Raw genomic sequence first — 27,135 nt, forward strand, 5'->3', positions numbered from 1 at the left:
TAGCAGCAGACATAACCTAGCACTGACATAAACAGAGTGCAATTCTCCTTGCTTTGCCAATATATATTTACTCAAGGCACTGGAACAAGACGATACGCATGCTTGAGGCTGAAGAAAAGCCTGTTTGTGCCTATTACACTGGAGACATTGTACAAGGCCAGATTCTGACACCTATACTTGGATTAGATAGTACCTTACTGTATGGGGTCATCTCATTGAAATGAATGGTATTTCTTGTTAAACAAGGTACTACTCAACACAAATATGGGTGTCAGAAAGGCACAAAATAAAAATTCCTTTCCTATATGGCTGCTCAGATCAGTATAAATGTGGATTATCAGCCACTAATTTTGCCATCTGGAGAAGAGGGGGCAGCCTTGACATATGTACCGGAGAGTAAGCCAAGCCTTCATGTAAGGTTTGCATTCAGCAATTAAGGGTACTCATGTGTCTGAGGCAATTCCTCCCATTTTAAGCCCCATCTTGGGGCTAGGCTTCAACATGACCAGTTTGGCATGTGTTGAAGTCTACACTGCTTTTTAGCGGGTGTCAGCTAACACACTAACACCACATCTTGAAATCCTAGTCCAGGCGAGGCCTGGAATTCCTCTTCTGGCCCCCCTTCCCACAAACCAGATCATCAGCCCTGGGGCTGATTCTCGCCCACATTTACCTCCACTGATTTCAGTGCCCCGACACAACATACAGCGTAACGCAATGGAGTGTAATGCAATGTCATCAAGCCCTGTGTTGGGTAACAAGAAAAACCAGCCATGCTGGAAAGAAGATGGAGTCCACCCACTTGTTATTTGGCAAGTTCAAATCCTGTGACTTTTCCATTTAAGTTGCCTTAGAAAGAAAAAGAGTGGATATTTAAAAGGACCATGACATGTATGAAGAGGACTCCATGATTACAATAAAAAGGGTCCAAACCCTTTGAAACCAGGTTCTTTCTTTTCACATCTATATGTTCCTCCTGCCCCTTGCTCACCCCCCCGCAGGATAAAAAAAGTCTTATATGCCCATATAGGAAAATAAAGTTTAATTTCAACTTTGCAGCAATATAGGAAAAAGATGCCCTGACTGACATGAGAGCTCCAGTAACAACTTCATTTCCTCTTCTTATGAAAATTCCCCGCAGCTCACTCCCGCACACAGAGTTGGGGAATGACTAAGTTAAGGCCCTTCCCAGAAACCTACATTTCAGAGCAAAGTTTTTAATTCAGTTAATTTAGACAGGAAAACTAAGAACTAGCCCTAGCATTCTAGTGCTACCAGATTTTACATCCCAGCTACAGCAGGATGAATAAAATGATTATTTTCAGCTCATGGGCAAATTTTGAAAAGTCATGAAAAATATTCTGGGTCACAGGAAAGGTTTTGTTTTGATTTTGTCCATTTGCAAACTCTTCCCAATTTTATTTGATTTTTTTAAATAAAAGAAAGGAAAGTTTGGAAAGGAAAAGTTGTTTCAAACTGAAAACTTGAAATGCTTAATTTTGAAAATGTTGAAATGAATCTGCTTCAAGTTTTGGTGTCACCAAATTGACTGGAAAGTCTCACCCAGCTCTCATCCTACCAGTCAAAAATGAGAGTTGTGAGTTAATACTCTCCAGCAAAAAGGTCCTTGGACCAGCTCCTGTGAAGTCACTGTGAGTTGAGAGCAATCAGCATCTCAGGGCAGGCACATTGGGCCAGATTTACAAAGGGATTTAGGCACCAAAAGATGCAGACAGGTACAAAGTGGGATTTACAAAAGCACCTGAGCAAGGTAAGTGCCAAACACCCATTGATTTCATTGAGTTTACGTATCTGTTTAGACAAGTGTTGATCAGATGCCCACAATCATAATATTTCTTGCTTGGGCTGGGATCTTCCTTAACAGATTGACAGATATTGCTTGTTTGGTGACGTTCACCAGCCACAGAACCCCACAGATAATCTGCTTTGTCCTCACCCTGCAGTTATAGGGAGAGGGCCACCCAGGTTGCACTGGGCCCATGGCCACACTACAGACTCTTTAAGCCTAGGGTTGCCAATTCTGGTTGGACGTATTTCTGTAGGTTTGATCCCATGACATAACCTTTCATTAAAGATTCATCTTTAATTCCTGGAAACTCCAGGACAATCTTGGAGGGTTGGCAACCCTACCTGAGATGCTGAGTGTGTCCTTTGGAGAGGCCATGTGCAACTCTCACTGCAGTCAGTGGGGCCAAGGGTGCTCAGCACCTTAAAGGATCAGACCCTTAGACAATTAATTTAAATTATTAAAGTGTTTTCCCTTCAGGACATGCCTCTTGCTCCCACACCGGAGGTTTTTGTGGATAAATATTTTCCTTGTTTTTAAAGACAAAGCAATAATTAATTATTTTTTCCAGTTCTATAAAGAAAGTCAAAACAACAACAACATTTAATATCTTACATACATTAACTCATTAGGGGCCAAATCCTGAAGCCCTTATTCAGGCTGATCTCCCAGGGCTGCAGGAGTTGGGCTCTTAAGCCTCACAACACCCCTGTGAGGTAGGTAAGTATCATTATCCTCATTGTGCAGCTGGGGAAACTGAGGCACAGAGCAATGAAGTGATGTGGTCAAGGCCACATAGTGAGTCTGGGAGCAGAACTCAGGAGGTGCCTGGCAGCCAGCCCTGTGGCCATTCCACTAGACCATGTGGCCATGGCTTCCAGTAATTTAGTCTCCAAATACTAAATTAAAACCTTCCCCATGACACTGGCACAGAAGTATGGCCAGACACATCTGTAGCTGTCTGCCACCAGCTGCTTCAGAAAAATTGAGAGAAATCATAGTGCTATTCCAGTTATAAACCAGGTGTTACAAAACACTTTATACACAGAACCTTAGTCAGACAAAACTGCTGTTGGAGCCCCTGGGCCCAGTCCTACAGGGATCCATGCTTAAGGATTTCAGGACTCAGTCCACAAATAGCTTTAAATTCACTCTCTGGTTATTGCTATGCTTTGATACAAGTTGGAAGCGTGTTCCTACTTAAAAGCTGGTCTTTCCAGCCTTGTCTTCACCCCAGAATTAAAGAGTTAACTAGCACTCTGCTGGTAGGCACTTAAAGGGTTAATCCAGGAGGTTTGACCACACCTGGAAGTCTTGCTGTCCATCTTGATCACTTCCACATTGTCTAAGAAAGTACTTGCCCTGTTGAAACCACACATACTTCTGAGTGCAACTTGCACCAACATGAAGCTGACCATGACTCAGCCTTGCCTGATGCCAAGTCATGGTCAGTCAGCCTGGTATTAGTCAACCCAACTCTCCACTGTGAGCATTTGGGAGTGATGACAAGGCCTCAGGGAACATTGCTGGCTCTGTACGTGGAAGGAATAGTTCTCACTGCACTGCTGAGCCCAGTCTAAATGAACCATTCCTGCATTAGCCTGCCAGCGACAGCCGGGGACGCTTGGTGTGGCTACGGACTGGCGGACACTGGAGGACGTTAAGGAACTGCAGCAGGCCTCAGACTGTACGCGGCATCCGATGCTAATGATTTCCAAATGCACACTAGTTACATGGAGGTTCGAGTCATTTTTTTTTAGCAGCACAGCCTCTCTTCCATTTAATAAAGTTAAGTAAAATCTTGAGCTACATCCCCATCTTGCACGCAGAGATCACAGGCATGACACGGACACAGCTCCTCAGACTGCTGTCTGGAAGCAGCACTCATGGCTCAGTCACGGCTGGAATGAGTTGATTTGCATTTGACCTGAAATTTAAACCTCAGAAGGTTGCATTCATCCTAACCCAGCATCCGAGGTGCTGATAAGGCTCTAGACAGGACGTGGGGCAAGGAGGGAACAGTACTAGGGTTCCTTTGGGTTTTCTGATAAATTCTTCACTGCTCACTTTCCAGCTGTGGCATTGGCCCAGGATGGGAACGTGTCCAAGCTGAACATGGGACGTCCCCAGGTATTGATGGCCAAAGTGATGCAGAGGATTCCAATAATGTTCATCACTATTCCAGATTTAGCCTGGAGGGGAAGATAAAAAAAAAAAAACACACACCAGCACAAATGAGTCTCAGAAGACCTGAGCATAAACTCATGAGCATAAACACAATGAAGAAACTTGAAGGTGTTCTTAGACCCTTCATCCTAGTAAAGCAGAAAGAACCATTGTGCTGGCTGTTTGGTGTTCTTCCGTAAATGGAACTGCCATGGAACACGGTGCAAACTCTTAGCTCTGTAATTAGTTTGGACTCTTGAAAAACTGTGAAACAAGATAGCATCCATTGTTGTATGCAACGTAGGTCCCAGGATATTAGAGAGACAAGGTGGGTGAGGTCATATCTTTTACTGGATTAACTCAGAAACTTGTTTCTCTCTCACCAACAGGAGCTGGTCCAACAAAAGATACTACCTCACCCACCTTGTTGTCAAACAAGATGCATTTTATTGGCTAACGGCCGGATTCTGCCACAATGAGGCCATGGCTACGCTACAGCTTAAGTTGACATGTTATGTTGCTCAGGGGTGTGAATTAGCCACCCTGGCTAAGTGACATAATTTATGCCGATTTCAGTGCTGATGTGGACAGTGCTATGTTAGCGGGCAAGCTTCTCCCACTGACATAGCAACGGTCACTTGCAGGGGCTGGAGGAATGAAGCCAATGGTAGAGCGGCTACACGAGCGAGCTTACAGTGGCACAGCTGCATCGGTGCACATGGGTGGACTGCAGAGAGCCCCATTGACTTCAGTACGTCTCTGCATGGTGCAGCAGTTCGCCTGCACCCTATCAATTGCAGGATCAATCTTACTCACGTTGGAGGAGGATGTTTTGCTATTGGCCACAATGGGCACAGGATCAGGCCCCTTGTGACGCTGATGCAAACCTATTGAAGGCAGCGAGGTTGCAGTGAGCACAGTTTTACCCTGTACGTATAAAAGACGAAACGACAGACTGCAGAATCAGCAATTTTATCCTGCATGGCAATTACTTGGAGCGAAGCTCCACGGCTTTTTACATGCGGGTTCCTATTACAACGCGACCACAAAATGGGGCCGTAGCATTGAGGCTGAGGTTGTTTACACGTCTCCCTCGACAGCCAAGGGAACTTTGGAAATGCAGGACCATAAAACTAGGCGACATCCATGCTATTTACGGAAGAGGGTAATGGAAAGCTTAGGCAAATGACCAGGGAATCGTCGTCATCATCTTACCATGTCCAAAACCCGGAGGTGACCATAGGAAAACACTATCGCATTTGGAGGTGTTGCCACAGGTAGCATGAAGGCAAAAGAGGCACTGAGAGTGCAAGGGATCATGATGTACAAGGGATTGACCTCGATTGATTGCGACTGGGGGAAAACAGACCAGACGTAGAGTTAGTGCTGTTCAGAAATAGAAGCCGGCAGAAAGCCTGTGAGATCCCACAGACACAGCAGGTCTGTTCATCCCCCCGTATGAGTCACTTCTGAACAGTATATTCATGACGCACTGGACTCCTCTCATAGCAAAGGACTGCTTCACTAAACAGAAAAAAGTCATTCTAACCAGACCTGCGTATTGCACACTGCACGTTATCGATGTGGGTCAAGGCTCCCATCCTATTTCCAGAGAGAGGGACATGGGTTAATGGTTTGAATGCAAGACTAGATGATAGGAAGTATTCAGGTCTAATCCTGGATCTGGCACAGGCTCTTGTGTCTTTGGGCAAGTCATTTGGCGTGGGATTTAAAGACGTGCTCAGCATTGGCCTAGCTCAGTTCCCATTGAAGGCAATGGGCTTTTCACCACTGACTTCAAGGGGGGTGGTTCTAGGCCAGCACTGATCTCTTCTGAAAATCCCACCCTGAAGGCCTGATTTTCAGACCTGCTGAGCACCCACCACTTAAGCTGGAGTCATGGGAGCTCTAGGTGCTCAGCACCTTTGAAAAATCAGGCCCTCCAGAACTCTGTCTCAGTTCCCTATCTGTAAAATGGGGATACCATTATAAAATGTAAAAACAAACACTTATTTACCTCATGGGGTATTTATGAGGTTTAAGGTAAAGGATTAGGGCTAAATTTTCTTGGTCTATGTTTTAACAGCACCTACCACAATGGGGCCCTAGTTCACGACTGGGGCTCCTAGGCACTACAAGAATAATAAATTTTGCCCTTAGTGGGGCACCCAATTCCCCATCCAATCCAAAGGCAACTGCACAGGCATATCCGAGGGCAGAATTTGGCTCCATAACGTTTTCAAAGCCCTTTGAAGGTGCTCTATCTATGTATCTGAGGTACTTATAGGGCCCTCATTAGCATAGTATCTGAGAGCCTCACAGTCATAGAATCTTAGGAATGTAGGGCTGGAAGGGACCTTTAAAGGTCTCAGCCCCCTGCACTGAGGTAGGACGAAGTAAACCTAGAACATCCCTGACAGGTGTTTGTCCATGTTCTTAAAACCCTCCTATGATGGAGGGTCCACAGCCTCCCTTGCAACCCTATTCCAGATCATAGCTACCCTGACAGTCAGAAAGTTCTCTCTACTATCTAACCTAAATCTCCCTCGCTGCAGATTAAGCCCATTACTTCTTGTCCTACCTTCAGTGAACATGGAGGACAATTGGTGACAGTTCACTTTATAACAGCCCTTAACATGTATTTATCCTCAACGACCTCCCTGTGAGGTTTGGAAAGAAGGTCGGAGGTCCAGACCTTCAGCTGGTATAATCTGTGTAACTTCACAGACTTCAGTGAAGCTGCTTTAATTTATGCCAGAAGAGGATCTGGTCCAAAGAGTGCCAAATTTCATTATTCCTTCACTATACACTGAATCGCACTCTATATGAATTCTGAAAAGGCAGGTTTCACTTGTCCTGAAATTGCATTCAACTAAGTATCTCCATCGTCACCATTTAATATCTGTTGTATTTTAAAAAGCTGTTTATGCATTTGATGAATCATATTCCTCATGCTGGCTTTACATTCTTATTTTACTACTGTCCACCTCTTCTAAATAAAACATATACAATGCCTGTCCCAAGCCTGTAACCAGTGCAGGGTGAGCAGGGCAGCTGCCCAGGGTGCAAAGCTGTGGGAGTGGAGAAATGCCGGAAAAAAACCCAGGGGGGCACAGATATGCTTGCTCGCCCTGGACGCTGAAATTCCTAGTTATAGCTCTGCTCTGTCCTCTTGGATCTTCTAGGTATTCTCTCCAGTTTTGTATTTACAGAGCTGACAACACTGGATAGGTTTCATTAACTTCTACATTCCCACACATGGAATTTTTTCTCCTAAACGCGACTTGCTACATGGCTGCTTTATTTCACTTCACAATTCACTTTTGACTGCAGATGCAGATACTTGATGCTTTTTTTCCCCCTCTGCATGGTATAATTTGGGGTTCTGGTCAAATGTACATGGAGTTCTTTTGTTTGATCTCTACCAACACTTTGAGAGGGTTTGTCAGAGCGACACAGGGACTTGATTGTAATTACTAGGCTCACAGAGCAAGACTTTAAACATTATGCCTGTTTTGTGGGATTCTCCAGTCCCCAGAACTTGTGTGTCAATTTAAGTCACTGCCAGCTAAGCAGCCTGGGTCAGGATAATTTTACTTAAAAGAAAAGACTAAAACTCTTTACAAATAAAGAAAAAACTATCTATTTGCTGTGGTGCCAACTCTGCTCAAAAAAGGCTGTGACCATTTTTATTCCTCTCCTTGTGTGTCGTCTTAGAGTTTAAAAATATTCTGTTCTGCAGAAATGGCGCAATGAACCCTATAAGGATGCTCTTGTCTTCAGTGCTCTAGCAAAAGAGACAGAGATGGCTGAAACATCCAAGGAAATGAATGAAGAGTGTTGGATTTTAACAAAGGAGAACAAAAATCTAGGCGAAAAAAAAAAATCTAGAGCCCTGCAGGAAGACTGTCACAGCAGAGAAAAACAACATTTTACATGTACATGGCATTTGTAATCCCAAGAGATCCTAAAGTGTTTCACCAACTATATACAGTCGAGGTTCAAGGCCCCATTGCCCTACACCTTGGGTCATCATTTACACCTGTGCAAAGTGGGGGTAAAGTGTTAAACTCAGAATAGTGGGGCTTTACACACATTTTATACTCACTTTGCACAGGGGTAAATGAGCATACAAGGTGCAAGGCAATGGAAAAACCAAGCCCTCAGTACTAAACATGCCCCTCTCTAAGGCAAGGCAGAAAAGCATTTATGCACATGCTTAAGTCTATCCCTATTGGCTTCAATGGCACTTAAGCATATGCATACGGTTACGTACTTCACACGCGCTTAATTTTAAGCTTGTGTTTAGGGTCTATTGACTTCAGTGATGCGCCCCTGAAAGAAAGACTAAAGAAGTGAAATGTTTTTGGTGGGGACTCCCGAGCGCATAGGGGGGGATGCAAGATAGGACTTTTAACCTCCAAGCTGCTGGTTGAATACAGCTCGAGTGACCAAAAATCCTCACCAGCTGACTGGTGTTGGGTAAGCTATTTTAAATGAGTTGGTGGCTCAGTCCACTTTCCCGCGGACAAGTGCCCGCATCACACAAACCACCATTGCAGTTGGCATTAACTGGCCTCCTGATAGGCAATCTCAGGAGAGGGGCCAAGGAGGCTGAATTACTTTCTCATTCCAAGAGTTGGACCATCAAGGTTGATACACAGTGGCAGGGCAGTGCCAGGGAAGTTTGCAGTGCCGCTGCCTGTTTGATACCTATCCTGTGGATAAATAAAGGACTCCAGAGCTGCAAGTCTGGCCTTTTTTTTCCCAGCACTAGAGCCAGCTTTGCTATCTGATGGGTTGTTTGCTAGATGCTTTCTGGAGTAACCCTATTTGCATACAAAGTCCCTTGGCTTATGGCACTACATGTGGTATTGTTCCATTTTTAAAGACTTTATCAATTTTTCCTGGATTTTTAAATCAATTTTCCAGATCAGCAGTGAGAAAACCCAATAAGAAAAAAAATCTTACCAAGGACGCAAAGACAGGTAGAAAAAGGGTGGCCGTAGCTACATTACTGGTGCATTCGGTGAAGACAGCAATAACAAGTGAAAGTATCACTGCAATGGCCCATGGTGGGACAGCATGCAATGGGGTCATCTGATCACCCAGCCATTTCGACAGACCAGAAGCCTGACAAAAATCAAGAGGAGCATTTCAGGAAGACACAGAACTCTAGGCCATCCATAGTAGCTCCTACTGCATGGAATGTATTGCCAAATCCAAATACACATATGAAAACACGCCATCGACATTAGTGGTTAGATCATTCAAGAGCAAACAAACCAGGTCATTTATAGAACAGGTATTGTGATCTTTCTTAAATAATAAAATAATAATAATAATGAAAGAGATTCCCTGCCAGTTGGAAGTTAAGTCGGATTTATTCCCTCATATTCTGGTCAGAAAGTACTCACATTTTTGCCACATAGAAGTTCAATACTGAGTTATACCAGAGACCAAGGAAGCCACACAACTGCAAACATTTAATGAATTGCTCAGAGGAATCACTGAAAGAATTGCTAAGGCTTCTGAAGGCACTGAATTGATTGACTGTGTTTTCCTTCATGAATACTATCAGAGATTAACTCCAGTGGCTTACAAAGGTTTTCTGCTATGCAGTCCAAAACCACCATACTTTGGATCCTCCTGTTCCAATGCCTGGGCAATGTTCCAATCTAGGGCTTTGGTCTGGCCTATCATTTAAGGACAGCCCAGCCACAAAGTTTGGGATCAGTATGTGAACTTCCTCAAAGCTTGGCAGTTTGAGGATCTGGGGTTCTGATCAGACCCATCTCAACAGGGATGCGTGGAACAGGTTTCATGGAGTCAGGGTTCTTGCAAATCCTTGCCTATTTCTAGAGCGGAATTGAATGTTTTCTGAAGTTTGGAACATTGGATCAGAGCAGTGGCCCAGCGAGTCCTGTGTCCTCTCTCTGATGGCAGTCACTACCACACACTTCAAAGAAAGGGTCAAGAAACCCCCTTGTGCAGCGTTTCTCAAACTGGGGTCCACGATAAGCACCGTCTGGCTGGAGCCTGCACCCCTCACCCCCTTCCGCACCCCAGCTCCAGCCCAGAGCACACACCCACTCCCACATCAAAACTCCCTCCCAGAAAGCGCATCCCGCACCCAAACTCCCTCCCAGAGCCCGCACCCCGCATGCGCCCAAACTCCCTCCCAGAACACACAGCCCGCACCCCTTCCCACACCCAAACTCCCTCCCAGTCAGAGCCCGCACCCCTCATTCCCTCCTGCACCCAAACTCCCTCCCAGAACCCACACCCCTTCCTGCACCCAACCCCCTACCCCAGTCTGGTGAAAGTGAGAGAGAGTGGGGAAGAGCGAGCAATGGAGGGAGGGGGGATGGAGTGAGTGGGGGGGTGGGAAGAGGTGGGCAGGAGTGAGGCCTTGGGGCTGAGCAGGGGGCTTTGGGGTCCCCAGAAAAATGTAAATCAAAATGGGGGTCCTCAGGTTGCTAAAGTTTGAGAACCACTGCCCTAGTGGATGATTATGGAGTAACCTGCCCCTAGAGAGAGAAAGGCTTCCTTAATCCCTTCAGTAAGTATTTGGTTTATGCCCTGAAGTATGAAGATTTACATCTCTTCTAAACAAATCCAGAACAGCTCTGAAACTCTTAGATGCATTGCTGCACTTCTGTTGTCTGGCCAGGAGTAGAACTGGGGGTGACAATAGACAACAAGGAAGGCCGCTCTCCCGCTATTTGTGCTAAGGAAACCTCAAGGAAGATTTCCTATCAATATTGCAGATTCTGGAGGCTCAGGTGTTTTGGAGAAGCACTTGAACTCCTGGAGTTCAATCCCTGAGGCACACCCATCCTAACCAGAGAACAATTACGCTAATAAATAGAGAACGGGCTGAGCTGCTAAATGGTTCAAGTTACCGTCCAGATCAGTGCTTAATTTGTAATGAAAGAGATGCCGTCTCTCAAGCAATTTTGTTTGCATTCATAACTGACGCAGCAAGCCCAGTGGTGCTGGGGCTATGAAGCCCAGAGGTGGCGGGGCTCAGCCCTGGCACAAATTAAGCATTGGTTCAGATGCCGCTTTGGTTTGGACCTGTTACTACTAACAAGGGACCAAAAAGCAGAGCAGAAAGGTCACCCTTAGAGTCAATGGCGCCTAGAGGTGAGGACATACATCACTTCCATTGGCCAAGGCAAATCCTCCTCCTAGCAGCAGCACGATGTTCCAGGGCATCTTCCTCTGAACCACCTTCCAGCTTAGCAACGGGGCTGGGAAAAAGGGCTCTTTCATCACTAAAAAGATAAAAGCAGAGCCAAGAATGCTGTGAGAAGATGAAGACACCTACATTTTCCAAGGCTATCCACTCGGATGTGCACTTCCTACCACCCCAGTGCAAAGGAAGCGCTAAAACCCAATGACACACAGTGTATGCGATAGCCCAGGACAGGCATGCTAGTGAGAAAACTGCCCATTTCAGGTGAACAGTGATATACAAGGGTTATGGTCAAATGCCAGCAGTAACTAAGTGGGATTAGCTCCCAGGAACTGCACACACTAAGGGCTTATCTATACAAACACTTAGTTCGCAGCAAGCTGGAGTGTGAATCTGCCCTGCACTAGTCTTTTGCACACTCACTGTCCCCAGGCTCCATGCGGACACACACTGAAAGTTTCGCAGCGCACTCTGATCTACCCTGCTTTGAAACAGGAGTAGGACAGTGTATACTAGGGAACATTTAGCATGCAGCAGCAGGGTCTGCACAGACAGCACATGGCAGGCTGGCCTAGGGTAGATTTACACCCCAGTCTGCAGTACGCTCATGGTTCCTGCGGACAAGCCCTAAGTCACAAAGGAGCACTTCTTCTAGCGCCATCAGCGGGAGCTGAGGAATGGCTTCACAATCTCAGCACGGTGAGTTGTGATCTCACCACAGAATCACAAAGCTGGGCTGGCCAGGGGGGAAGCTCCAAGACAAGCATCAATATTGTCAATTTCTCCTTCCATTACCTTCTCTGTTCTGGTCAGGGCTAAAGCTGTTTTGACTACAGCAGCTGAATTTGGGTTTAGTGGCAGGAACTATGAACAGTAGTAGTGCAACAAAGAGAGCTACACTGGCATCAGTAACGTACCTAAAAGAAAAAGCAGAGGGCAGGTTAGCAGGATATGGTTCACCATTGTCTCAAGACATGGCACGCATCCAGCATGTGTACTGTTGTCTCAGTACATGGCATCCATCCAGCACACACCCATACCATTGTCCTAGTACATGGTAACCCGTAAGTCCTTTTTGCTTTTGTCTGTACAATCTCTCTAATCGGTCTTTAAGAATTTAGCAACATTTTGTACCCTGATATTGCAGATTCTGATATCCAGACTTGCAAAACTCCACATTTGTATCATCTTACTTAATATCACTTTGCAATTCCGTCATGCCTTCCATTGAAAGATCTCAAAGTGTCTTCTCTACCACACTTCTGTTAAGTAGGGAAGAATTATCATCCTCCTAGTATCCAGGGGAAACTGAGGCACGGAATGCTAATTAACTTGCCAAAGGTCAAAGGTTGAATGAATGCCAGGACTAGAACCCTGCTTGGATTTAGGCCCTTTGAAAATATTTCCTTTGCAGACTAAGTGGCTAAGGAGCTGAAGTCCCATTTTCAAGAGTGACTTGGGCACTAACAAGTCTAAGGGAAGGTCTACACTGCGGGTTTAAGTCGACCTAAGTTATGCAACTCCAGCCACATGAATAATGTATCTGGAGTTGACATAGCTTAGGTCGACTTACTGCAGTATCTAGAGTATTGCAAGTTTCTCCCGTCGACTTACCTAATGCTTCTTTTTCCGGTGGACTCCCAGAGTCGATGGGAGAGCAATCAGCGGTCGATTTAGCAAGTATTCACTAGACCCATTAAATCGACGCCCGGTGGATCGATCGCCGCAGCATCGATCCATGGTAAGTATAGACAAGCCCTAAGTCTCACTAAAGGTCAATGGGATTTAGTGTGCATCCACACTGCAATCAGAGGTGTGACTGAAACACATGTTGTACATGGGTACTTTCTCAGGTAGCTAGGCTATGCCCAAGTCCAAGCTATTTTGGCTTCACTGCTATTGGTACCCAAGCTAGTTAGATTAAAGTTGACTCACGTATATCTACCCATGGTGCAATCACACCTCCGATTACAGTGTAGACCTACCCTTAGGCATCTAAGCTGGGAGGTCCTAAATCACTTTTGAAAATGGATTTAGACTCCAAAGTCACTTATGTATTTTTGAAAACTGTTATACCCTAGCAAATACCAAGTCCTCAAAACAACACCCAGGGCATAGATATTTAACATGTTTCTTTCATATTTCAAAGAAAAGAGTCTCACTTATGCATATATTTTCTTTAGTGTAGTTGGTGCATTTTTAAACAAACAATAATAAACAAGCAGTTTAATAAACAAAATCATCATAAACATCAGCTCACAAGTGAGACTGGTGCATGTGAGATGAGTAAAGACACTTCGACAGGCAGCCAAATGAATTCAAACACTGCAGCACGGGTGGGGTATGGCAAGAAATGGTCTTAATTATGTTTCCCTTTAAAACTAGGGTGCAAGGTTAGGAGCATAGGAGGAAGATGGAGAAGCCTTTCAAATCTCTGAGTCAATTTTCTTGTGGGTGCCGGATAGATTTCCTTTGCACATGACATTTACTGCATATTAAAATGATGTTCAATCTGATCTTAACTCATAAAATTGAAGGGCTAATAGAAATGAATAAACAAATTGGATTGAGACACAAACAGCATGAATTCCCCTCACACTGGCTGTGCCAGTCTTAGGCTGTGGCCCGCTTGCTAGGTGTGCCTCTTCAGAGCAGAGATTGTCAATTATCCGGTGGTTTGGTGCTATGCAACAAACGAGAACTAGATATCAGACCTATCAAACAACTTCCATGTGTGACTTGAGACAGGATCTGAATTAAATGCCCCTAAGGATCAAACGGGAGTAGAGCCATATACAGTATAACTAAGTCAGCTAAAACACTGCAGGATTCAAACTTACTCTTCATCTTTATTGAAGAGGAAGGTGGCCCAGCCAGGAATGAAGCCTGGGTCTCTGCTAAACCACAGGAGAATCAGTAGAATGAAGAGCATGAGGACATTGAATTCAGCAAAGGAGATGGAGCCTAGTTTCCGGTGCTCTGCCTTGAGCACATTGAAAGCAGCTTTCTCTTTGTCAGTTCTTTCCATCCCGCAGCCCCACATTTCCCTAAAACTTAAAAAAAAAAAAAAAGTTGTAAATATTTGCTTGCAAGAGAAAATTACCAGTGAATCCACTTTGACACTCGCCATGTAGGGTGCAGAACCATGTTACCTATCGCCTAGAATGGCTACAGCTGCAGTGTGCTATAAAGTGAACCCCTGTCTTATCCTTTGCACATAGCTGCCACTGGTTACCATCTCTTGCTGAGATGTGTGGTCTGGGGGCCAGGCCCTGCACTAGGAGTCAGGAGAGCTAGATTTTTTCTTGGCTCTGCAACAGATCTACCGTGTGACCTTGGGCAAATCACTTCATCTCTCTTTGCCTCGTTTTTCCCTCCCCTAGTTAGATTATAAACTCTTTGGGGTAATGACGGTCTCTCACTAAGTGGGTGTACAGTGCCTGGCACAATGGGGCCTCAATCTCAGTTGTGGACTCTAGGTTCTACGAGAAAATAAACACTAATTACAAATGTGGTTGTAACAAGCACAGTTCAATCTCACCACAGACGGTTGTACATATGTGAAGTTTCTACTAAGATATAATGTTATGTGACATATGTCATTCCCTGTCTATACAGTACTGTGCTTCCAGATTGTAGACCTAGGCATCATGTAATCTCATGATAAAAAGACAAACCAAGAGGGCCAGATTCACAGCGGATTTACACCTGCTGAGGATCTGGCCCATAACATTATATTTTTATACTTACTTGAACCCCATGAATGAAAACTGGAGCCAAAACCAAGATAACATCAACATCAGAAGCATATTTGGAAATGCAAATCCAAACCAGGAAGCAAAATTCAAGACATCACCATTTTCAGGGAACAGTCTGAAGAGAGAAAACAAACAATGGTTTCTGTACCCAGGTCAAACTGTTTGAGTATATTCTCCCGTCTACATGCGCTAATTGGAATATTATAAGAGCCTCAGGGCTCATCCATCGCTCACCCGTAAGGGCCTCATCCAAAGCCAACTGAAGTCAGTGGAGAGACTCTCATGGACTTCAGACTGTAAATGCCATGACTGAAATTTCCACTGTTCTTTATCGAATGTTTTACATTAATTGCACACAGCAGCCCATGTTGCTATTTTTCATAATTCATAGAGCTTAAGGCTACAAGGGACCATTAGATCATCTAGTCTGAATACATGCATATCATAGCTCATTGCATTTCATCCAGCTACCCATTTATTGAGCCCAAATAACTTGGGTTTGACTATTTTGGACCTGTATTACATAAACCCAGTTTAAAGACCCACAGGTGCCCTATCAAAAACCTTGGGCAATATTCTGCTTGCAACAAATCTGCTCAACCACCTATGCTTTCAGCATTCCCTTCCCCTAACTCTTTAGAACTAAGGGGATCTTCAAGAAGACAGGAATTTAAAGCATGATCCTGCTTCTGTTGAAACCAACAACAAAACTTCCATTCACTTTGATAGGACCTATGTTTGTCTCTTAGTTTCTAAAGAGTTAGGACACATTTTTAAAAACAGTCTCTAACTTTGTGCCTGGAATTTTGCATTCAGAGTCAGTAATGGATGAGACTCTATTGTAAATATCAGTTGCACATTTTCTACTGGTTCCATTTGGGCCAGATGGATTTTTGAAACCTAGTGGTCTACTGACTGCTGGGGCTACTGGTTCTCCAGCAGAAATCAGCTGAGAGACCTGGGTGCAGGAATTGCGAGCTCAGCTTTACAATGCAGTGGGGACACTTCAAGCACAGGCCTGGAAACACCTCGTCCACAAGCCCGGGTCCCACAGACCTGGGTTTACAATGCAGTGTAGACTTAAACCCAGCGGGCTACAATGACAGACTGGGAAACTTTGATTTAGATATCAAACGACTCACTTGTGCCTGAGCAGAAGATGATGAGGCAAAGCACATGACATACACACAGATAACTCTTAGAACCAACATCAGCAGCCACCAACTGAGACTTTCAGCTGTGCTGGTCAAAAAGCGGAGAGAGACCATTTAAGAGGCTGAAGGAGAAGTGGTAAGAACAACTTACTGATTCATCTGGCCTTTCAAAACCAGGTTTGGCCCCGTTCCGGTGAGCGTTGCAGTTCCTCCGATACTAGCAGCATAGCACACACCCAGTGTCATCCCCTTACTGATGCGTTTCCTCACTTCCCGATCACCAAGAGCTTTGGGTTCATCAGGAACGTGGCCACCACCTACGGCTGGAAACAACAAATACGAACTTGCCCTTCGTAAAACAGTGGCGACACAACGCTCAGAACCGGGGCAATGTTCTTGGTGCTGCAATTTGTCTATGCCTCTTATTTTAATTAATGCCAAGCTATGTTGACTATAGCCGCATATCATTTTATAAGAATGCTCATGGCAAAGAGAAGGGAGGATGGTCCTGTGGCTATGGCACTGAACTGGGACTCTGGAGATTAGGGTTCGATTCCTGGCTCTGCCACAGACTTTCTGTGAGACCTTAGGAAAGTTGTTTTGCCTCTCTGGGCATGTCTACACTGCATGATAAGCCTGGGCTCCGACTCAGGTTTGAGCCCAAACGCCCCTTCCGTCTACACACAAATCAATCTGACTCGGGTCGGCAAGTGCTCAAGACCCAGGTCCTAGGACCCTGCTAGTGGGGGTAGGTCAAAGGCCAAGTTCCACTGTGACGCTGGTCCAAGACCTGCCATTCTACAGTGTGGACACAGGTCAAGCCGCAGACCCAAGTCAAAAGGTCTGTGTAGTGGAGAATGGATATGTTAGTGTGGCTGTGCGACCTGGGTCCAGCAATTGTAAACCTATGTTTACAATGCAGTGTGGACCCTCAAGCATGGGCTTGGAAACTCTGAGTCCACAAGCTCGGGTCACACAGACCTGGGTTTACAATACAGTGTAGACATACCCTCTGTGCCTCAGTTTCCTGCTCTGAATAATGAGGGTAACAACACTTCCCTACCATAGAGAGGAGTTGTGAGGTGAATTCATTAATATCTGGGAGCTGCTCAGATATTACAGTGATGGTGCTATTCACATACCAGGGCAGAAACCCACAACTAACATTGGAGGCTTCCAATAGATCCAGAGAAAACATAGGATCCAATTCAGTCTTGGCAGAACCGCTAAGATCAATGGAGTTGTGTCTGCTTACATCAGGCCTGTATTTGCTCTAGTAATATTGTGTCCATCCTGTTGCTTCTTGTGGATGAGGACCTAATCTGGAAACACACATTATGTTGTTGGACATGAAATCACCATGGAAACTGAGACCAGTTGACCCCACTTTTTTTTTTTTTTATTAAGCACCCATATTAATAGTGGGTCACTGAATACAAAAATAAAATCTATTGCCATTACAACAGCTCTGAAGTTAGAAATGGGTAGCATTATTACAAAGCACCAAGTGAAATCTGTGTAGGCATTTATATGTCCTGCATCACCACAGTATCTGAGCACCTCACAATCATTCATGGATTTTATCCTCCCAACTCCCCTGGGAGGCAGGGAAGTACTAACCCCATTTTGCAGATGAGAAACTGAGGCACGGGGGAGATAAAGTGATTTACCCAAAGTCAGACAGAATCTGGGGCTGATTCACTTTCTGATTAATTAAATTCAGGTTTCTCGAGTCCCAATCTACTGCCATACCCCCTAAAGTAGACTGTCCTTCCTCCCCTGAAAAGCACTTTAGGTCTTCATCCTATAATGAGCTCTGCATGGGTGATCCTCTGTGCCTGCGAAGACATTAGGACTCAGTAAGGGTGCAGGGTTCTGCCTATGCAGAAAAAAATCCTGCCTATTGCAGGATCAGGGTTTCAAATTCCCAAAATACAAAGAAAGAGACGGTCAAATGTGGAGAGGCAAAGAATCCCCATGAGGGGGGAGAATACATTTCATGGGGGTGCAAGTACCAGCTCAGCTTCACTGAGAAGCTGCAGCTCCTGTTCGATCAACGCTGGACCAGTTTCTCATTATTTAATCATTTCCCCCGTAACTTGCTTCATAAAGAAACGGCCACTGATCAAGGACAAAACAAAAAGAGAGTGGATAAAGTTTTCAGATGTACCTCAATGACTTGATAGCCTAAATCCCCTTGACTCTCAATGACACTTAGGTTCCTCAGTGCCAAAATCCCTTTTGAAAATGGGACTTCGGCTCCTAAGTCATTTAGGTGCTTTTGAAAATGTTATCCATTGGTTGTAATTGTCAGAGGCACTGAACACCCACTGAGGTTGAAGGGGTGTTTGGCACAGTTGAAAATTAAGCCCCAGGTGTCGAGAGCTGAGCACCCAAAGCTGGGAGGCACCCAGAACTGGGAGCCATTTTTGAAAATTTGGGCCTTAATGTATTTAATGGGTTTCTTTCTGGATACCGCTCCTGGCTTTCCTAGGGCCTGGGCCAAAGCCCAGTGACATCGGTATGAGACTTTTCATTGTGTCAGCAGGCTCTGAATCAGGCTTTTATACAGCAATTGAAACAGACTCTGATTAAGCCCGCTCGGAGGCCCCTTACCCTGCACAGACGTCAGGCTCATAACGTTCTTCTCCTCCAGCTCGATTGCTGAATTCACTTGCCCGTTAGGCTGGTCCGTAATCGTCCGGTCTTGCTCTGTGCTGTTCATCTGATCCAAAACAGCCTGGACGATAGGGACCATCATGGCAGTAGTGGCTGTGTTGCTTATCCACATGGACAAGAAGGCGGTGACTCCCATAAAGCCCAGCATCAGGCTGCACGTGGAGAAACAGAAGGAAGGAAAGAAAAATAACCATGAAAGCTTTTCTGGGCTTTTCAGACAGCGCAATCTACTTCCATGCAACCCTGTATAGCAGGCCCCACTCTGGCATGTACTACCTGTTCCAGAAAAGGAAACCATTGCCCAATTTTTGGCTGGTGCAGCTGCATTGCTTTCATTGGACTCACTCCAGCAGAGTAGTTAGCCCCACGCAGATCCCTGTGAGAAACTCCATTGTCATGTAAGCCCTAGCGAGAAGCACTTATTTAGCCAGCGTAAAAGCAGCCATTTCACAATAGCGAACCACAAGCAAGGTTGCCTTTCTCTCTTCTGATTACTGTTGGAAATCTGGAAAATTGCACTCTCTGATATTGTGAGCTCGACTTGGGAGGTGGATCCTGGCTAACATGGAACAGCTGTGGTGTCGGCTGCTCCCTCACTAACGTCAGCACCAGGGTAAATAAGACATAGAACGGGCCCACTTACATCTTCCACTCGGCTAATAATTGGCTGGAGCAGGGTGCGGGTTTTTGGCATTCATGAAAATGGCGACAGGGATCTCGGCATCATGGATATGCTGATTAAATACGGGGGCCAAATCCTGGTGTCTTGAGCACAGGGGATTTGCGCTGATGATCTCTGCTGGTGTCATGGGGAATAAAACCATCCCCGCAACCCCCCGGACTGAGCAGCATCACCACAGTCACTTTATAGCCACTATTACTGCCCATGGCTGTAGCAGCAGCGGTTACCCCTGCACTCCTCCTATGCTGTGCTGGTCCCACTGGGCATGTCCTTGCCCCTTCTGGGGCTTATGCATTTGCCCTCTGCTCACTCTGTGCAGACGAAGAAGGAGCTTCCCTGGAAGGCAGCTCCCCAGCTTACAGGCTGAGCTCAGTCCCCCTGGGTGATCTCTCCATTGCCTGCCTCCCACGCACAACAATTCTGTGGGACTTAAGAGCCATAGGGGGTGGGAGGTGGGCAGGATCTGAGCCTTAACAGGATATCAGGGCATTCAGCCTCACACTTACAAGCTCTGTTCTAGAGCCCTTCACAACCTGAACCCTCAGGGACCGGACCACCAGTGTCAGATCTGGGGCAGGGCAGGTGGGAAAACTCCTGGACCCGCTCAGGCTTGGGTCAGCTCTTCTCCTCCTGCCTGTGGGGCTGGCATGGCGGTGGCTGCGCGGCCTGCTCCTCTCAGCTGCCACAGGAGCGGAGGAGTCCAGCACCTCTTACTCAGGTGGCAGCCGGCAGGAGCAGGGCATGCAGTCGCCAGTGCATGCAGCTACCACCCTGCTGACCCATGGCGGCACTGCCTCAGGTTCGTGGGAAGGGTCAGGTCAGGTCGGAAAATGACTTAGCCCCCTCAAGGTGGGCTTGGGTCTGGTTCAGGCCCAGGTTGGGCCTACAGGAGACCTCTAGTCTATTGCTTGTGGTGGTTTTACTCTGGCTCCCCAAAGAGTCAAACTCAAACAGGAACCGAACGTCCAATCCAAGGGCACCGTGTCCCCAAATGGGAAATGCGAACACCTAGCATTAGGAGCTTCACTGGGCACTTGAAACCCACACTGACCAAGGCACTAAGGGCCTGAGCAGATACTAGAGTGAGGAGTGTAATAAAAGAACCTGTACAGATTAGGGTAGAACAGAACCATGCTCCCATTAATTCAACAGAAAGACTCCCATTGACTTCAATGGAAGCTGAATGATGAGCGTCTTCCTTTGCAGCCATCCTGGGCTTTCAAACATTGCATCATTCCTGCGGTCATACACAACCTCTGGAAGTGAAACAACTGAGGCTTTTGTCGCCTTCATTCTGTGTGACTCAGTTCTCACGCTCTCCCCCTCGTCTCCTGGCATCTGAAGACGCTTCTGCTAAGCTTGGTTGCTCCAGATAACAGACAGATAGAAAGGCAGGTGTAACAGGGCCTCTTACAGTGGGGGCTTCACTCCGACGATCAGCAGGACCCTCAGTGCAATGCGCTTGTGCAAATTCCAGTGTTCCACGGCTACTGCCACAACCAGCCCCCCAACAAACAGCATGTTGGTGTCCTTCAAGTACTGCATACACACCTGCAATGAGAGGAACTGCCTATCAGTGTCTGATTCACAAGTGGGTTTGTCAACAGCCAAGGTATTCTGGCCCTTTTTCCACTCCCACTGACGTCAGTGGGAGCAGGAGCAAACCCTGTACATTTTCTCAATTCCATTCGTCTATTTAGATGCTGAGCTGCTTTGGGCAGGGGCTGTCTCTTATCTGGTTTGCACAGTGCCTACCGCAAAGGGGCCTCTGATGGTTGGGGCCACTAGATGCTAATGAAATATAAATAACTGCTCACATGTACTATAAGAAGTATAGTAGCTTTAAGTATTGCACGTATGCTGTCTGATTCTCAGAGATGTTAAGGCCCAGAAGGTCACTCAGTACCTCTAAAAATCAGCCCCATAATCCTACCCCAACAGGTCACCAGCAAGTCCTGAACCCGGCACTTTCAGAAGCAAAACACAGACTTCCACCACTCCAGCTCGAGTAGTATGCCCATTTGCTGGCAAAAGTAGTAGGCTGTTATCCTCTATGACAATCAGCTACTAAAGGAGGACACAGCACACTCTTTGGCAGCATGTTACATACATCCCCTGCTAAAAGTATCTTGTCTCAAGCATCTAAGATCTCCCAAAGTATGAGTCCCTGATCGGGAGTCACTTTTGAAATGATCCCTTGGCTTTTCAGAAGTCTGAACTCAGGAGTTTCAGCACCAAAGCACAGATCTCTACCACTGAAAGAATAACTCCATGGGTGGCAGCAGTAGTAGGTTATTCTCCTATGTTTGGACCAGCTACTACAGAAGGACACAATCCACACCATGTAGTTGGTTTTGTATCTTTTTGTAGAATTTCACCATCAAGTTTGTTTGCTGAGTATTGAGGTTGGCATGTGAAAGAGCTTTAGGGGATGGATGTTAAGGTGGGAGAGTCCAATATGTGTCCAGCAGCACACCTATTTCACTATGAAAGGCAACAATTCCTTACAAAATGCAGTAGAGCTTGTTCTAAAAAGACAGTGTCTCCAGGGGATAGAGCACTGAGTCCCAGCCCAGGAGGCCTGGGTTCTGGTCTAGGCTCTGCCAGGAACTGCCTGTGTGACCTTGGGCAAGTCACTTCACCTCTCTGTGCTTCTGTTTCCCCATCCATCTTGTGTGTTTAGATTGGAAGCCCCTCAGATATAGGGCTACCACTTACCATGTGTTTACACAGCACCTGGCACAATGGTTCCCCAAATTTGGTGGGTGCCTTCAGGTGCTATTGTAATATAAATAATAATTTGAAGAAAGCAATCAGACTTATGTTGTACATTTCATCTCAAAGGATTCCAAAGCACTTTACAAACTATATACAGAGGAATCCCTTCACTCACCACAAAGTGCAGCCACCTCTAGGGTAGAGCACAGTGGTCATTTAACAGCACACAGCAACACCACATGACCATTAAGAGTAGGAAGTGAAAAAGAATCCTATGTCCAATATATACAGATGAGGGGATGTTAATAGCTAGAACAACAAGGCGGGTGAGGTAATATCTTTTATTGGACCAACTTCTGTCAGTGAGAGAGACAAGCATTCAAGCCACATGTCTGGCTGGCAAGCTTGTCTCTCACCAGCAGAAGCTGGTCCAATAAAAGATATTACTTCACCCACCTTGTATCTCTAGTATCCTGGGACCGAGACAGCTACATTGCATACGATTGCTAGAATGTCGTTTTAAAAACTTGCTTCCAGGATTTGACTCACTCCAGCTCAAATCTTCTCAATAAAACCAGCACGGAGATGAAACCTATCCAGATCCTGACCTGCATCAGAACTTAGGGGCAGCAGTGTAACCCACACAAGGTGATATTATCAGTGCTACCTTCATGATGAAAAGCAACTCAGCCAATGTGATAAGCACAGAAACATTGGTGCATTGGAGTATGCTGGTCTAAGATGGTCTGGGCCCCTGAAGTTTATGAGTAAACCTAGGCTGACCTAGAATCAATCCTTACCTTTTTAGACTCCAGGATTCCAAACATCGGAAATAATATAGCAGGCAGGAGAGCTGTGACAGCCAATGGGATGACCTCTGTGCACCAGTACACAGCCATAAGGATGATGACATAGCCACACTTGGCCTCCTATAATACAAGCAAACAAGGGTTTAAGCGACAGGAAATCAAGTGAGTAGCTGAATGCAGAGGGTCTCCCAGTAGATCCCAGGATATAAATGGCAGCGCTCTAATCAAGTGGTCTCTTAGGGGAGGGAAAAGAGCTTTTTAATAGGAGTGTTGTTTTCTTCTCCAAGAAAATAGTCTTAGACACCCAGCTGGTACAATCTGCTAAATTGTAAAGGCAAAAATGTACTCAATCGAAGTTTTGCCACAGACTTCAATGGGGCCAGGATTTCACTCCTGAAGTGAATTTTGGGCTTGATCCTGAGTGGTGCCAAATACCTGCAATTCCCCATTGGATTTAATTGGCTCCAGGCCATCTCCACAAGAAGCCAAATCCTGAAAGAGACATTTGATCTTTACAGCTCAATCAGTTATTCAGAAACTAGCTTAAGTGAACATTCACATCACATCCTAAAGCCTGGCCTGGAAAACAATGCATGGGCAAAGCTAGGGGCATTTTAAATGCACAAGGACTGCAGGCCAAAGCTGAGCGGGTGGAAAAACCAGAATTTCCATAGAAATGCAAACATATGGCTAACTTAAATGTTCAGCTGTCCTACTGGCATTTGATTCAAGCAGGAGCTTCCATGCCTACGGGCCAAGATGTGTAGAAGCGATTCATGATTTTGGATGTCTGTTTTCAGGTGCTCATCTTAAGACACTTAAAAGGGGCCTGATTTTCACAGGACCGACGCTGCCTTTCTGAACATAAGGCCTCCTTAAGTTGTCTCAGGTTGGACGCCTGACAATTGAGATACCAAAAATCGCTAGTAGTCCCTTGAAAAATCTTTCTTCATCTGACTGAAGGTCATTATATTATAGGTATTAAATTATTTCTCTGAAATGATAATGTTTTCTTAACATGGGGGTTGTCTGGATTAGAAATCTCTGACCATGTCCAGTTAAACTGTTGTTGAGACATTTTTATAGCCTAGTGATGCTAGAGTTTGTAAATTCAATTTTCTTATGAGAAGTAAGTATTCATAAACTGACTGTAAACATTATTTTGGTTCAGGTGTAAATGCTCCATAGTTCACAATTTGCTTGTGTTTATAATAACAGTTTGTAGGGTCTTAAGGATTTTTTTGTGGGGGGGGGGGGCAAAACAAACAGGCAGGAAGTTGATATTCACAAATGTGCTATAAGGTGTTTTTATAAGCAGGTATGTGTTGCTTATTTTTGCTGAGAAGCTCTTTATATGAGCAGAAGATGTTATTTACAAGCAATTGGAAATGTTTATCAAGTTAGAAGGAGGTTATTTACTGAGTATGCTCTGTAAAGAACAATTCTGCATAGGCTACAGTACAGGAGAGATATCAAGGGAAGAGACTTAATTAGGGTTTCTAGGACTTTATAATGTGATTCTAGGTTTTGCAGCAGTAGCTAAGTGTTAGAATTTATCACATGTGATTGCATTTGGCCACTGTGTGAAAAACAGAAACAGCTGTGAGGGTCTGAAAGAAATTACTACTCTTGAACAAATTTCACAATAGAAGCACTAGAATGTGGAGTAAATAATTTACTTAAAGTTCAAAAAGACAACAATGCTTATAAATTAACTCTTCTAGACACACCCAATTCAAGCACAGTCCGGTTTAGAAAACTGAAAAGCAAACGCTAAGGTTAGAAAAATATAGTCATGATTACCACTAATAACTGTAGAATGTTGGTTTTGCTTCTTTGAACAGGGACAGAAAACATAACAATCTGTCCTCTTGGAGGGCAGTTGTGAAAGTGATCATTGATGAATTCTAGTAAACTGTTATGCAATCCTGTAAGCTCCTGTTAAGATGACATGTTTCAGAGGAATACAAAATACCTCACTAGACACTCATTAAACCTGTCATTAAATTATAAATTTTATAATTACAAACTTCTTTATTGAAGTCTGTATTGCTACTCTTGCACACCACAGCCCTATCACAAGCTTTGGCATTGATCCTACAATATTTACCATCTATCTAGAGCTTTTAATCTTTAAACCACATCAGTGAAGTCCCTCCCCAACCCCAACTCATAGGAATTTCTCTTCCACTGGATTCAGAGTAGCAGCCATGTAGTCTGTATCTGCTAAAAGAAAAGGAGGACGTGTGGCACCTTAGAGACCAACAAATTTATTTGAGCATAAGCTTTCGTGAGCTACAGCTCACTTGCATCCGATGGAGTGAGCTGTAGCTCACGAAAGCTTATGCTCAAATAAATTTGTTAGTCTCTAAGGTGCCACACGTCCTCCTTTTCTTCCACTGGAGTCTCTCAAGCTGACCAAAAGGCAGGGCTGTTATTAGACAGGTAAACCAGAAGGGGTGGCATTTTTTGTTGACAAACATGCCTGAGGTTTTTCTGAAGTTTAAAATATGTCGAGCAATGTAGGTCAATCAAAAATGAATAGTTGTCACATTATAATTAGACCAGACCCTAAAAGCTATGCCAGACTCTAATATTTGCTGCAAACATGGGTTTCAGATTTTACCAAAAAGACAAAAAAGATAAAAGCCACTAGCACGATTCCACTGAAATCAAGTTACACCAGGGTACACAGCAGTGAATCATCGGGCACAATGTTTTACTTCTCACAAGTTAATAATAATGGTGTGCACCTACATAGCTTTTCATGCGAGGATCTCAAAGCGCTTTACAAATATCAAACCTCATAACATGCCTGTGTCATGCCCGTTTCACAGATGGGAAAACTGAGGCACAGAGGCGTCAACACAGCAAGTCAGCGGTAAAGCCAGGTCTAACCACGAGAGGAGGCGGATGCTTCTGACAAAAACCAACATACATGGACCAAAACTTGAAACAATGTCTTTGTGGATCAAAAACTTGGTATCAAAGTTGTAAGACAACAAAGGTAAAAATGGCATGTTTCATGTTTGAGTCTGTGGGTGAGCCAGATCCTGGCACTGCAGGGTTTCTTATAACCAGTTTGTGTCTGCATTCATTCTACTTCAGAGGCTCTTTTTGTAACATTTACTGCCTAGACTGAGCTATAGCCTGGGACATAAATACCATTTTTGTTTGTTTGTTTGTGTTTGTTTGAGGGCTACCCTGCAAGTGATCCTAATCTAGTCCTTAAAACTTTACATTTACTAACCTGATCACCCAAAGAGGAATTACATTTCAGGAAGTAAAAGGTGAAAAACCACCACCACTAATCTTTCCCCCCACCATTTGAACTGTTTGAGTCAACTGATTGGATTTATTTAAACAAACCCTTCTCCGGATTTCTCGGCAGAAATCCATCCGTTGTCCTTCCAGTGAATGAAAGGTTGCAGTGACACAGGGACTGGGAGATAACTTGGGAGCTGGCATGCCCGCAGTGAGGACACCCCCGGCCAGATGGCCAGAAGTCCCATCTGGTGGTGGAAGGGATGCAGCTTGTTCCCCTGGATTGATGCTGGGCGCTTGTGAAAACGTGGCCCCAACCGGGCTGTGGTCCCGGCTCGGTCTGAAGTCCCTGCCAGCCCCGCGGGCATGGGCAAGGAGCAGCAACAGGGGGAGCCCCCATAGCGCTAGCGAGCTGAAATGGGGGGGGGGCAAGCAGGAGATGTTCAGCCCTAGACTCCAGCATCCCCTTGGGCATCGCTGGTGCAATTAACAAAGGGGAAGGGGGGGTCCCTCTCCCGGAGGGAAACCCGGAGAAATCTGGGCTTTGCTAGCAGCGAAAAGTGATCTGTGCATTGAACCCCCCCCCGCCCCGGGCTGGCCGGTCCCGAGGCGGCAGCAGCTCCTAGCGATCCGGACCCCCCCAGCCGCTTACCTTGGTGGGGACGAGCAGGGGCAGCGCCAGCAGCAGCAGCGGCGTGCAGAAGAGGACGGCGAAGGACTTGAACCTCAGCAGGGGTCTCAGGCACGGCGGGGCCATGGTCCGGCGGGGGGGGTCCGAGCCCAGCGCAGCGGCAGGCGGCGGCGGCAGGCGGCGGGCAGCCAGCGAGTGAGAGGGACCTGGCTGCAGAGGGTGGTTTAAATACACCGGGCCGGGCCGCCCCCCCCCCCGCCGGACTG

At 45.6% G+C, this 27,135-nt stretch overlaps 1 protein-coding gene across 7 annotated transcripts; it reads right to left on the reverse strand.

The window, feature by feature from the left end:
* Window positions 1-1,027: 1,027 nt before the first annotated feature.
* Window positions 1,028-27,124, reverse strand: SLC13A5 (solute carrier family 13 member 5). 7 transcript variants are annotated; one of them, XM_073315282.2, is made up of 13 exons: window positions 26,891-27,124; window positions 23,410-23,466; window positions 22,966-23,094; window positions 20,862-20,998; window positions 18,703-18,917; window positions 16,238-16,409; window positions 14,925-15,047; window positions 14,015-14,227; window positions 11,970-12,091; window positions 11,135-11,253; window positions 8,945-9,106; window positions 5,189-5,326; window positions 1,028-3,999 (listed from the first exon to the last, which is right to left on the reverse strand). In XM_073315282.2, the coding sequence occupies exons 1-13, from the start codon at window positions 26,993-26,995 to the stop codon at window positions 3,871-3,873; spliced, it is 1,821 nt and encodes a 606-aa protein (XP_073171383.1). In that variant the 5' UTR covers window positions 26,996-27,124; the 3' UTR covers window positions 1,028-3,870. The 7 variants fall into 7 exon arrangements, with proteins under 7 accessions (XP_073171383.1, XP_073171377.1, XP_073171379.1 ...); XM_073315276.2 differs by lacking the exon at window positions 23,410-23,466 and having other exon boundaries at window positions 26,891-27,079; XM_073315278.2 differs by lacking the exon at window positions 5,189-5,326 and having other exon boundaries at window positions 26,891-27,079.
* Window positions 27,125-27,135: the final 11 nt, after the last annotated feature.

This window comes from Lepidochelys kempii, chromosome 17 (genome assembly GCF_965140285.1).
Source record: "Lepidochelys kempii isolate rLepKem1 chromosome 17, rLepKem1.hap1, whole genome shotgun sequence".
Lineage (NCBI taxonomy): Eukaryota > Metazoa > Chordata > Testudines > Cheloniidae > Lepidochelys > Lepidochelys kempii.